Source organism: Sycon ciliatum, chromosome 3 (assembly GCF_964019385.1).
Source record: "Sycon ciliatum chromosome 3, ocSycCili1.1, whole genome shotgun sequence".
NCBI classification, from domain to species: domain Eukaryota; kingdom Metazoa; phylum Porifera; class Calcarea; order Leucosolenida; family Sycettidae; genus Sycon; species Sycon ciliatum.
In genome coordinates this window covers 18368090-18379077 of record NC_088645.1, presented here as the reverse complement: position 1 = coordinate 18379077, position 10988 = coordinate 18368090, and the positions used below count along the sequence as shown (strand labels likewise).

General features: G+C 44.8%; 1 protein-coding gene across 1 annotated transcript; it reads left to right on the top strand.

Annotated features, from left to right (window-relative positions):
* The first annotated feature begins 2194 nt into the window (after positions 1-2194).
* Positions 2195-10606, top strand: LOC135811650 (uncharacterized). Its single transcript, XM_065324886.1, has 5 exons — positions 2195-2614; positions 5058-5618; positions 7199-7360; positions 9226-9387; positions 9946-10606. The coding sequence occupies exons 1-5, from the start codon at positions 2530-2532 to the stop codon at positions 10365-10367; spliced, it is 1392 nt and encodes a 463-aa protein (XP_065180958.1). The 5' UTR covers positions 2195-2529; the 3' UTR covers positions 10368-10606.
* Positions 10607-10988: the final 382 nt, after the last annotated feature.

Genomic DNA, 10988 nt, shown 5'->3' with positions numbered 1-10988 from the left:
TTTGTTCGCGCATAGTTATCATGTTCTACCTCTACCTCGAAACGTTTTCAAATTCATCATTTTGGACACTGTCAGTTGCAAATAGTAGGTTTTCCGTCGACTGTATTCGTCAAAGTTGTGTGGTAAACAATATCTTCATTTCATTCTAAACAGAACTGTTTCGTCCTGTGTGGACTCTGAGCGTAGCACACAGAAAATGAGGCCGAACCTGATAGCAATTAAAAATCAAATTCCAAAGGCAGATTTAAACCAGGGTCGAACGTACCGTGCCAGAGTGCCAAACTGTAAAGTCATTGAGCTCTGCATAACGCAAACAGCAAAGGCACTACCCCGCATTAGAGTGCTCAACTGCTACAAAAAGCAGGAGCGATATATCTCCTCCAATGTCAAAGTTAATGACTTCCAAAATTTGAGTTTAAACACAGAGTGAAAGCCAAGTATACGTAGCAGAAAAACCATACATGAGGGAAGAAAGAAAAACAAGAACACGCATAGTGCTTCCGGAAAGTGTGCCCTCATCAACTGAGTTTGAGGAGGCTGATGATATTTGTGCTCTGAGAGAACTGCAATATGTAGAGCTCTACCAGGATAAACATCATTAGGGTTACCAAAGTACGGGGCACTCTGCTCCCCACGCTACAAACACCTCACGAACAAAAGGCAGCAACTTGAGCCAGTGCCGCCCATGGAGGTGATGCTAGTTGTTGCCTTCCAATCATCTACATGTAGTCGCAAGTGACTAGGCGGTTGGGAGAAATAATTATGTGAATTCATGTGGGCAGGAAAAGCGAGAGCTCCCGCCACGAGAGCAAGACGGACTTTCTCAAGTATCGCCGAGGTCGATACAAACCTTTTCTTCGTCAGAAAGCCTTTCTGTTCGAAATGGGAATTCATTGAAGCACCTACCGTACATAGTGCAGAGATATTTCTTCTGCGTACGTTAGTGTGGAATAACGAGTGAACACAATGGTGTTTGTACGCAGCACGCACCATTTGTTCTAAACTCGTCCCCCATTTGCACATGTATCACGAAAAACTTCCGAAATGGAAGTTCAGTCAATAGCAGATAGGCATGCAAAGAACACTCAGCAGTTACTTCGAAGTAACTAACTCGTTTAAGTCACTAATCACGATCCACGTGCATGCACCGGAGTCAAAAATGGATCCTAGTATAAGGAACTTGACACCTTCCGGTGCAGACGTGTCAGATGCACACGCATGTCTGCGAGTTCATTAGAAATTTAAAAGATAAGAGTTAGCAGAGTGCATGAAATGTTATGCTACTCTTCGTGAATCATGGATTCTGAAAACAACTGGTGGTGCTTGTTACTGGTATTATCACGATTTGCTGAGGTCAGCAAGAACTGTTTCGTTCATTTGGGACTCATCAACCAGAACAGAGAAAATGAGGCCGCACCTCACAGCAATGAAGAACACAATAGGAATGAAAAATAAATTTTACAAAGTTACGTTAAAATCAGGCGGTAGTTACTTTTCCGGAGTGTTATTGCACATCACTGAGATCTTCGTAATACGAACAGCAACGCCTTTACCGGCACTACCCCACACCTACACCTACATGTATCTTAAAGGTAAAAGAGTTTCCGCCTCTCTACTGACACACATGCGTATACACAGACAGTCAAACTTTCACTCACTTATACTCAAATCATACACAATGTACTTACAATGTACAATATACATACAATGTGCTTACAATGTACTTACAATGTACTTCGAAGTAAATTGTATGTAGGAACATATAATTATGCATTCACAGACCAATGCGCGCACGCCCACGCATCACAAAGTCATACAAAACGGCTTGAAAAAAACAGTAGTTCGCTGTACTACATGTATGTAATCAAGTATTATGTACACATACTATCCGAGCGGATCTGGATTGCATTATTTCGGAGTACATGTACATGGCCTTGCAAAATGGGGTTTGCCATCCGCTGCCTCATGTATCTGAACTGTACGTAGAATTCGGAAGACCTGATGTCGGCCATCGATAAGAGCCTGCAAATTCATCCATGTACATTGTCAGTTTAGCCATAGCACAGTGCTACCAAGGATAGCAATGTGCTCGATATCCTGTCAGGTGGTGATGTCTGGCCGGATACAGTGGTACGTGAACCCTTTTCCTGAACCACATACGCATTGATCTGTCCAAAGCAACACAATGAGCCACTGGGATAACAAAACGTGGACCTGAACAACCGCGGGTCTGGAATGCACTCTTTATTTCACCTGGGTATGGCAGTACATGATCTGCAGCGTTTTAGTATTCGTTCTGTCACAATATACGCACACACGTCCATGCTCACTTCGATAATATTGTGGTAGCTGAGATTAATTCTGAGTCAGTAGGTAGGTTTTTGTCGTACTGATGATCTTAGCTTTACAACCAGGCTCGGTCTTCTCTGCTGAGGTGTATCCTATGGAAGCAATTGTCTGAATAAGATATCCGTCGTGCCTTACCACTGATTAACTACAGAAATCTGAAGCCAACTCGAGTTTTGCAGTATGAGTTTCTCGCATTCTGTTACCGTTCCCGAACATCGCGTCAGGCTGTGTTCTACACTGCTACTCTGGATTATTGCCTTCACAGGTAAGACATTTGAAACTCGGGTATTGAGCCAATAATAAAAGTAGAAAGGAAAAGGACATATGGAAACGAGTTAAGAGTAACTCTCCACCACTGTAACTAGATACTATAATTATACAGTCAGAAAGTGCAACAACTAGGCACAAAACTGACAGAGTACTGAGACATTCGACGTCCTGACACCTAACTTCCACACATTTCCGTAGCGCTAACCGACAGCCTTCCAACTTGGAAGGTTCAAGGTTATGGAAAGACCAAAGAGGGTAAGGCAAGCGCAACGAAAACGAGCACAAGCTACAGTCCCAACGGAACAAAGAATGTCGATTGTTACTGGACGATGACAAGACCAGTAGGATATTTGACAAAGCGGTCTAACTACAATTCGTAGCAGCAAAGCAGCACACCACCCAACTTGGGTGGGTCGCTTGCCTTCCCCTCTTTGGTCTTTCCATAACCTTGAACCTTCCAAGTTGGAGGGCTGTTGGTTAGCGCTACGGAGATGTGTTGAAGCTAGGTGTCAGGACGTCGAATGTCTCAGTACTCTGTCAGTTGTGTGCCTAGTTGTTGCACTTTCTGACTGTATATAGTATTGTATCTAGTTACAGTGGTTGAGAGTTATTCTTAACTCGTTTCCATATGTCCTTTTCCTTTCTACAGGAACGATACATGTACATAATGATAACAGCGTTCATTGGTCTCTGAAGTAGAAACAGATACATGTATTACTGTGCGTTTCAGCAATACAATTATATGCAACAAAATCTCCGTCAATGCTGGTAGTAACATGACACTGAGAGAGAAAATTTCTTCGTAGAGCCAAACAAAATACATACAGCCATCCACATATCGCCAACAATGAATGCAACTCAAACATGTCAAAAATAATAGAGCAATACGCATGTACAATAAAATCCTCAGGAATAGAAAACCTCACCCTGTGCCATTTCACGCATTGGAAATCCTCCTCGTGTATCATGAAATTCCCAGATTGCACAATCCTGTATCTTGTTGGGAATCCTCAGATTGCACTGCGCAGTCTGAAAATTTCCAGAATGCGCAAGCATGTATCTGCGCAATGGGAAAATTCCCCTAGTGCGCAGTCATGCAATCTGCGAATCGAGCCACAATTTGCCCCCCCCCCCCTCCCCACATGGATTCACTGTGGTTTTCATGCTCTTTCAGGGAAATCCACAGATTTCGCCCCGCACGGATTCGCTGTGCTCTTTATGTTTTTTAGTAATCCAGAGTTACGCCCAAAGATTGCGCCCCACATGGATTCGCAGTGCTCCTCATTTTTGTTTATCAGTGAAATCGGGTAACAGATTGCCCCCAGACGGATTCGCTGTGCTCTTCATGTTTTCTTTTTTCAAAGAAATCCACAGATTGCGCCCACAACGATTCGCTGCGCTCCTCGTTTTTTTTTCTCAGGGAACTCGGGCCACAGATTGCGCCCCACACGGATTCGCTGTGCTCTGCATGTTCCTTTTCAGGGAAATCGGGCCCCAGATAGCCTCCACATGGATTCGCAGTGCTCTTCGTGATTTTCAACGAAATCCACAGATTGCACCCACAGACTACGCCCCACATGAAATCGCTGTGCTCTTCAGGTTTTGAGAAAAATCCACAGATTGCACGAACCAAACCTGGATTTTTTCACCGCACACACTTGGGTGAGCTCCCAGAAGTCTCGCAGAAGCTCAGGCACGCGGTTTTACCGTGCCTGGGCTCGTGCCACAAATAAATCGGCGTCCCCAGAATGCGCACACATGCCTGCACAATCTGGGAATTCTCAGATTGCGCAAATTCTCAGATTGCGCGGAACTGCCGCAGATTGCGCAAGCAACCTGGAATTCTCAGATTGTGCTCCGCAATCTGCAGATTGCGAGGAACATATTCAATAGCATCGGAACCAGGCACTCAATTAGCTCTTGCCGGATAGCGCTCGTGAAGGAGATAGATTCTGCTTGAAAACCACCATAGAAATCTTATGGTGGGCAATTCCTCCAATTCTCCTCCATTTGGTAATCTTCATACCGAACATGCATGAAACGTACCAGAAAATGGTACTACAGTATTCTATTTAAAAGTAACAAAGGACTACAGCGTAGTTAAGTGGTAGGTTATCTTTAGCTAGGGTCCCTGGTTTCGAAGTGACAGTCAATATTTTCAGACTTCTCCCGTTTGCATCTTTCCCTCAAACAAGCGAAAGTACCTAATTCGGCCGATTCTCTTCCGGTTGTACGCCTTTTTGCATGGATGTATATTACTGCTGGCTGTAATACCACAAAGGACAAGTTACGACGATACCATCTCCAGCATGGTTGACATTCTCTTGATCCCGCAGGTGTTACAATGGTATGGAGCACGCTGTACTGATTGTTGCTCTCCGGTGATTACTCTAATGTTTCGAATAATATCTATGATTCTTGTGTGCTCATTATCATAGCTCAATCATGTGAATCTGGAATAACTACTTCATCCACCATTACTTATCAAGACCAGCTACATGTACATGCCACTACGCCATGCAGTATGCGATCAAGGCATGCACCTAGATTACGGAATACCAGCCTTGTGTATACCACATCGGGAACTGTTACACCGTCGAGATGGCGAGTCCTAAAGCAAAATGTAACTGCTTCTTCAGCACAGTTCATGCCGCTGCGATCATGTGATATGAAAATGGACGAAGTGGTATTTCGTATTTATAAGGTCAGCTCATGTCACATAGAATACACAATTCAACGAGGCATGGAAGTACAGACTCAGCGGGAAACCCTACTGAGGTACAAATGGAATCAAACGTGCACAAGACTGGACACATGCTATCATAGTGTTTCGTTGAAACACTTTGCTGAACATCTCACCAATCAGCAATATGGCCCCTCAATTTTGAGCGTGAACGTTAAGAGATCCAAGACTCAGGGAGCCTTCTGTTTGATTTCGGCCTGGGGTAATGGCCCATCTTCTCCCACCGCACCTCTTTGGCTTCAACTAGCAATGAAGTGTAAGAAGAAAAACGGAACAAGTCTACTACACTGCATTCACTCTCCCTCTCTCTCTCTCTATCTCTCTCTATCTATCTATCTATCTATCTCTCTCTCTCTATCTCTCTCCCTCTCTCTCTCTCTCTCTCTCTTTCTTTTTCTCTCTCTGTCTCTGTCTCTGTCTCTGTCTCTCTCTGTCTCTGTCTCTCTCTCTCTCTCTCTCTCTCTCTCTCTCTCTCTATCTCTCTCTCTCTCTCTCTCTATCTATCTATCTATCTATCTACTCAATCTGCGGGCAGAACTATTTTGTCCGTTGTGGACTCATCAGCGCAGCACAGAGAAAATGAGGCCGAACTTGATAGCAATGAAAAACATTTCCAAAGCCAGATTTCAATCAGCCTCGAACATACCTTGCCATAGTGCTCAAACTGACAAGTCTGACAAGTCTGGCAAGTCTGACAAGTCTATCTCCTAGTATTTATTAATCTATCTATCTCTCCTTCCATTTGACCTACTCAATTTGAGTTTATCTTGGGTTAGAGACCTTCAAATCAATGGCGCTTAGGTTGTCATTGATCGTGGCGTTGGTACTCATGCCATAACAAGTAGGGCTGCAACGGGTATGGATTCCGTCGGGTAACGGGTTCTATCTGAGTAGCACAGGTACCCTGTCGGGTTATTTCTGACATGGTTTGTACTGTGAGTTTGCCCTTGCGCTGCCTAGAATGTGTACATTAAGCACGTAGCCACGCTTTTTACATGCACCGTTGCAAAAAAAACATACTCCAACTACCCGATCAGATTCTCAGGAGCAAATTGCCACTCGGGTACCCGATCTAATTACGGGCAGCACGGGTACCTTTCTGCCCAGTGACTCCAGGAAAGACTATATGCGCAGCTTATGAATCGGCTGACACACGAACTCGCATCCGCAATTTCACTCCCAACTTCTCGGGCTTTCTGCGTTATGAGATTTCTTGGTGGACTTTGAAACAATATTTTGATAATAATATTCTTCTTCAGCTGACTGAGCTTGAGACGACTTGTACCGGGCACGTGGAGAGGACACAACAATCGCTCACTTTCCTCAACACTGCATCTTGTAAAAAAAACCTACTACATGTATTACGAGTATAATAATATTTTGTTCGTTGACCCTCTGGACCTCCAAGTAGATCAGCAATGCAACACACGTACGTGCATAAGTAACCATCTCCGGTTTGCAGCAATTCAGTTGAATAACGTTATTCGACAATAACATGTATTCATTATCAATCTCAAATCAGATGTCATCAGTCGAGATATGTAGACCTCCAAACAAAACACCTTTATACGGCGCTATCGGACATCGAAAGGAAATTTTCCGCCCTGTTGCATGAAAAGGAGGCAGCGATTAGGAACTATTCATAGACGCGAGAGGGCTGCTGCCGTTCGCCATCAGTAAAGAATTTTAATTTCTTGGCCATTTCTGTAGTAGACAAAATAGAGTGCATGTAGAAGCAGGCATGTGTGCAGTTGCGTTCTCAAAAGACATCATCCCATGTACTTTGAGTTATAAATCATATGAGTTTTGTAAATGGTTACTGTTTCCTCCATGCAGTTGTAAATATTCCAGGCGTCATATCAGCGCATCCACCTCCCATACCTTCGTCGATTTCCCCTACGTCGCCAGCAACCCTGGAGAGCCTTACGTCCGTACCCGCACTACCCACATCGGTATGGAAACGGACCTCGGAGACACAGTTCACATCCAAGTTTCAAGGTTGGTTTTCTTTGGACCCACTGCTTTTCCGAACTTCAATTAAATAAACGAAATTGACACCAGGGGATGCCGTTGAAAGTAGATTCAATTAATTTGAATGAGCCAATGAAAATAATCCTCAATAGTGCCTCCTTCTTTCCCCACGATTGTCATCATTTGATGCTGCTGCTACTTATAAAATTCCTTGGACAAAGCCGAATGCTGACGCGATATTCATGTACTTCATATACCACTGTACGAGTTCCATTGCAAGCATACTGTTTTACACAATATTTTGTTTTATCTGGTCATGTTGATAGGAATTGTACCGCATGTACATGTATATACAAGTATGCCAAAATATCCGGCTTCCAGTAATTCAGTTCATCTTTCGACAACATGCAGTCGCTGTCATTCTCAAATCTGATATCATGAGTCTACTTCTGTAGAACTCCAAAAAAACACCTGGATACTGCGCTTTCGAAAATCGAAAGGAAATTTCCACCCTGTTGCATGAAAAGGAGGGAGTGATTAGGAATTATTCATCAACGGGAGAGGGCTGCTGCTGTGCGTCATCAGTAAAGTTTTTTTAATGAATTTGTCAGTAGTACCCAAAAGAGCTGCATGTAGGCACAGGCCCTGACACAAGCCAGTTGTTGTTGATTGTATTTTGATTCGTTGACCAAACCGGACAAATATATCCAATAACAATGGGATAAATAAAGAGAGGCACAGTGCCATGGATATAGTGAGAGAGGAAGAGAGAGCGCGGGCATGTGTACAGAAAGAAGTGTTCGCCAAGGACATGAATTTTTGACTTAATTAAAAGCGGGCAGCCTGGTCGTAACATCCCAGAAAATCGAATTTGTAAATTCATATCGAGTACTCCATCAGTTGAAAGAGCATGAATAGCTGCAAAATCTCTGAAATTTTGGCTTGATCTGACCAGCCGTTCCAGAGTTACGGCCAAAAATGTGCCCTTGCAAGGAAAGATTTTTTTGTTGCACGCTGTCAGTTTTTGACAGCACTGTATTTTAATGTGAGCAAACCGTGCGCAACTTGTCGTATCATGGAAACATGCGAAAGTGTCCATGTCCAAAAAATCACGTTTTTAGCCATGTATTGGGCGGCACGGCGGCGGTCTTCGCCCGCCGCCGTGCAGCAGGACTTTTGCCAGCACCCTCTTGACGTTGCAGATATGTGGCTTGATTATTGCCGTTGAAGTTGATTTAGTGACTTTGGTAAGTTTGAGTCGTGTCAAGAAGTCAGGTTGGATTCAGTGCTAGGCAGTAGTGGAACGTGAGTGTTAGTCTTTGCCGATTTTCCAGTGTATCCTGGATTTGGTTTGCAGCGCTGTGGAAATGGCTTGCTGTGGAGGTCCTAGCACTGGATGTTGTATTGAAGGGACGACCTCGTAGCACGCCCTAAACCTAAAAAAATTCAAAAATTGACTTGGGTCTGTGGGAGTCTGTGAGCGAACGCCCACTCGTGCCATTGTGACAGATTCCAGGGCCACGTTGAGGGACCCTATCCCACCACCCATGGCTGCTTCTGGACTTTTTTAGGTTTGGACCCCACGCACGGACAGATTGGGCAAGAAAATTTGAAAAAATTGTACTTCGGAGGAAGTAAATGCATTTTTTTGGCTCCTGGGTGACTCGCACACCGTTGCACTATGCCGGCCTGGAAAGCATGTCAGTGAGGCGCAAGAACTTTTAATCATGTCCAGAGGGCCAGCATAGTGGCAGGAGTGTGTGGCGAAACTTTCACTCAAATCCATTGAGAGACACCAAAGTTACGGTCAATTGAATGCCATATGAAATTTACGACCAGGCTGCTACCTTAAAAAGCTTTTCTTGTCGATGGTTACTGTTTCTTCGATGCAGATGTAAAAACTCCGCTCGTCACATCAGCTCATCCACCTCCCATGCCTTCGGCGAATTCATCTCCGTCTCCATCGGCCGTGGAGAGCCTTACTTCCATAACTTCACTACCCACATCGGCATGGAAAGGTACCTCGGAGAAACAGTTCACTTCCAAGTTTCCAGGTTGGTGTTCTTCGGACCAACTGCTTTTCAGAGCTTGAATTATAGAAACGAAATTTATACCAGGGGATGCCGTTGAATTTCAGTTATTTGGAATGAGCCAATTGAATAATCCTCAATGGTGCCTACTTCTTTCCCCACGATTGTTGTCATTTGTTGCTGGTGCAATTTATAACATCCTTTGAACAAAGCCGAATGCTGACAGGACATTCATGTACTTAATGTACAACAGTACTATACGGGCTCCAGTGCCAACATACTGATTTACAGTTTTTTAGTGTTATCTGGCCATGGGGATAGGAAGAATCACAGCTAATGCCCTATCAAAATTCTTGGTAATACAAGTATGCTCTCTATAGCCATCCTACTATATTCCACCACCACTGGTCCAGTTACACACCTTTGTAACGGAATAATGCCTGGTGCCATTGAGTATGTGTGTCATTCGGCTCTGCGCTGTATCGCACACTTTGGCAAAAATCAGCAACAACGCTTGTAGCCAAAAAAAACCATGGAACATAGGAAAACTGAGATTTCCTGCATCTTGTGACTGCTTTACAGATGTCGATCAAACCTCAACTCAGGAACGCAATAGGAGCGGAGGGATTACCTCATCGATCACCTCACGGATGTCAATTGCAAACAATGTAGATAGTGTATTCACAAGAAATCAAGGAAGTTCGGCACCGGCCACCTCTCCAAGAGCAATATCTCCAAGAGCAACATCTGCAAGAGCAACATCTCCAAGAGCAACATCTCCAAGCCCTCTTTCCTCCAATTCCACAGGGGAAATACTAGGTATAGCATGCGGCGCGTGTCTTATTCTGATTCTTGCAGCCCTTCTTGCCATTCTCTACTGGAGGCGACGAAAGTCAAAAGCATCAATGCGAAATCCACGGGGAAGAGAAATGCAATCACAGGCCCATGATAATCCACACTACAGCCTAAATACCATTAGTAGGCATTACAGAGGCTCAGGCTGAACACCGGCTAGATTCACCCACTCACTATTCACTGGCTGCACCCTGCCATGGTCCTGCTCAAGAGCAAGGTAATAATGCACAGCGCACAGCACAGCACACAGAGGAAGCTTACTACAGTGTAGCAACGAGTGCAGCGCACAGCCAGGATGCACAGACGTCAACAACGGAATACTCGCTAGCACGTCCAGCACGAGCCTCCCCACAGCCCGCAGCTACCTACGATGTTCTACACAAACACAGGACCCCTGGCGGAGCACACAGTGTCATTTTGGAAACAGATTATGACCACATCCAGTGCCCCAGGGCTGCTGTTGGTTCTGCAGATGTCGGAGGCAATGGTGGACAACTGATCACTGAGGAGCTGTCCTCGCTTTCTGAGCCTCGTATCAACACGAATCCACTGGAATCCGGATTAGATCAAACTTATGAGGAGACGACTTCCACCAAATCGACTGTGGTGGGCCCGAGTCAAGCAAGGAACACGACGCCATTCCCAACAGACCCAACAAGCATAGCCAAAGATATCAAAGGGGACACACGACCGTACAGCCATGATGCACAGACATCAACAACCGAATACTCGCGAGCAGGTCCAGCACGAGCCTCCCCACAGCCCGCAGC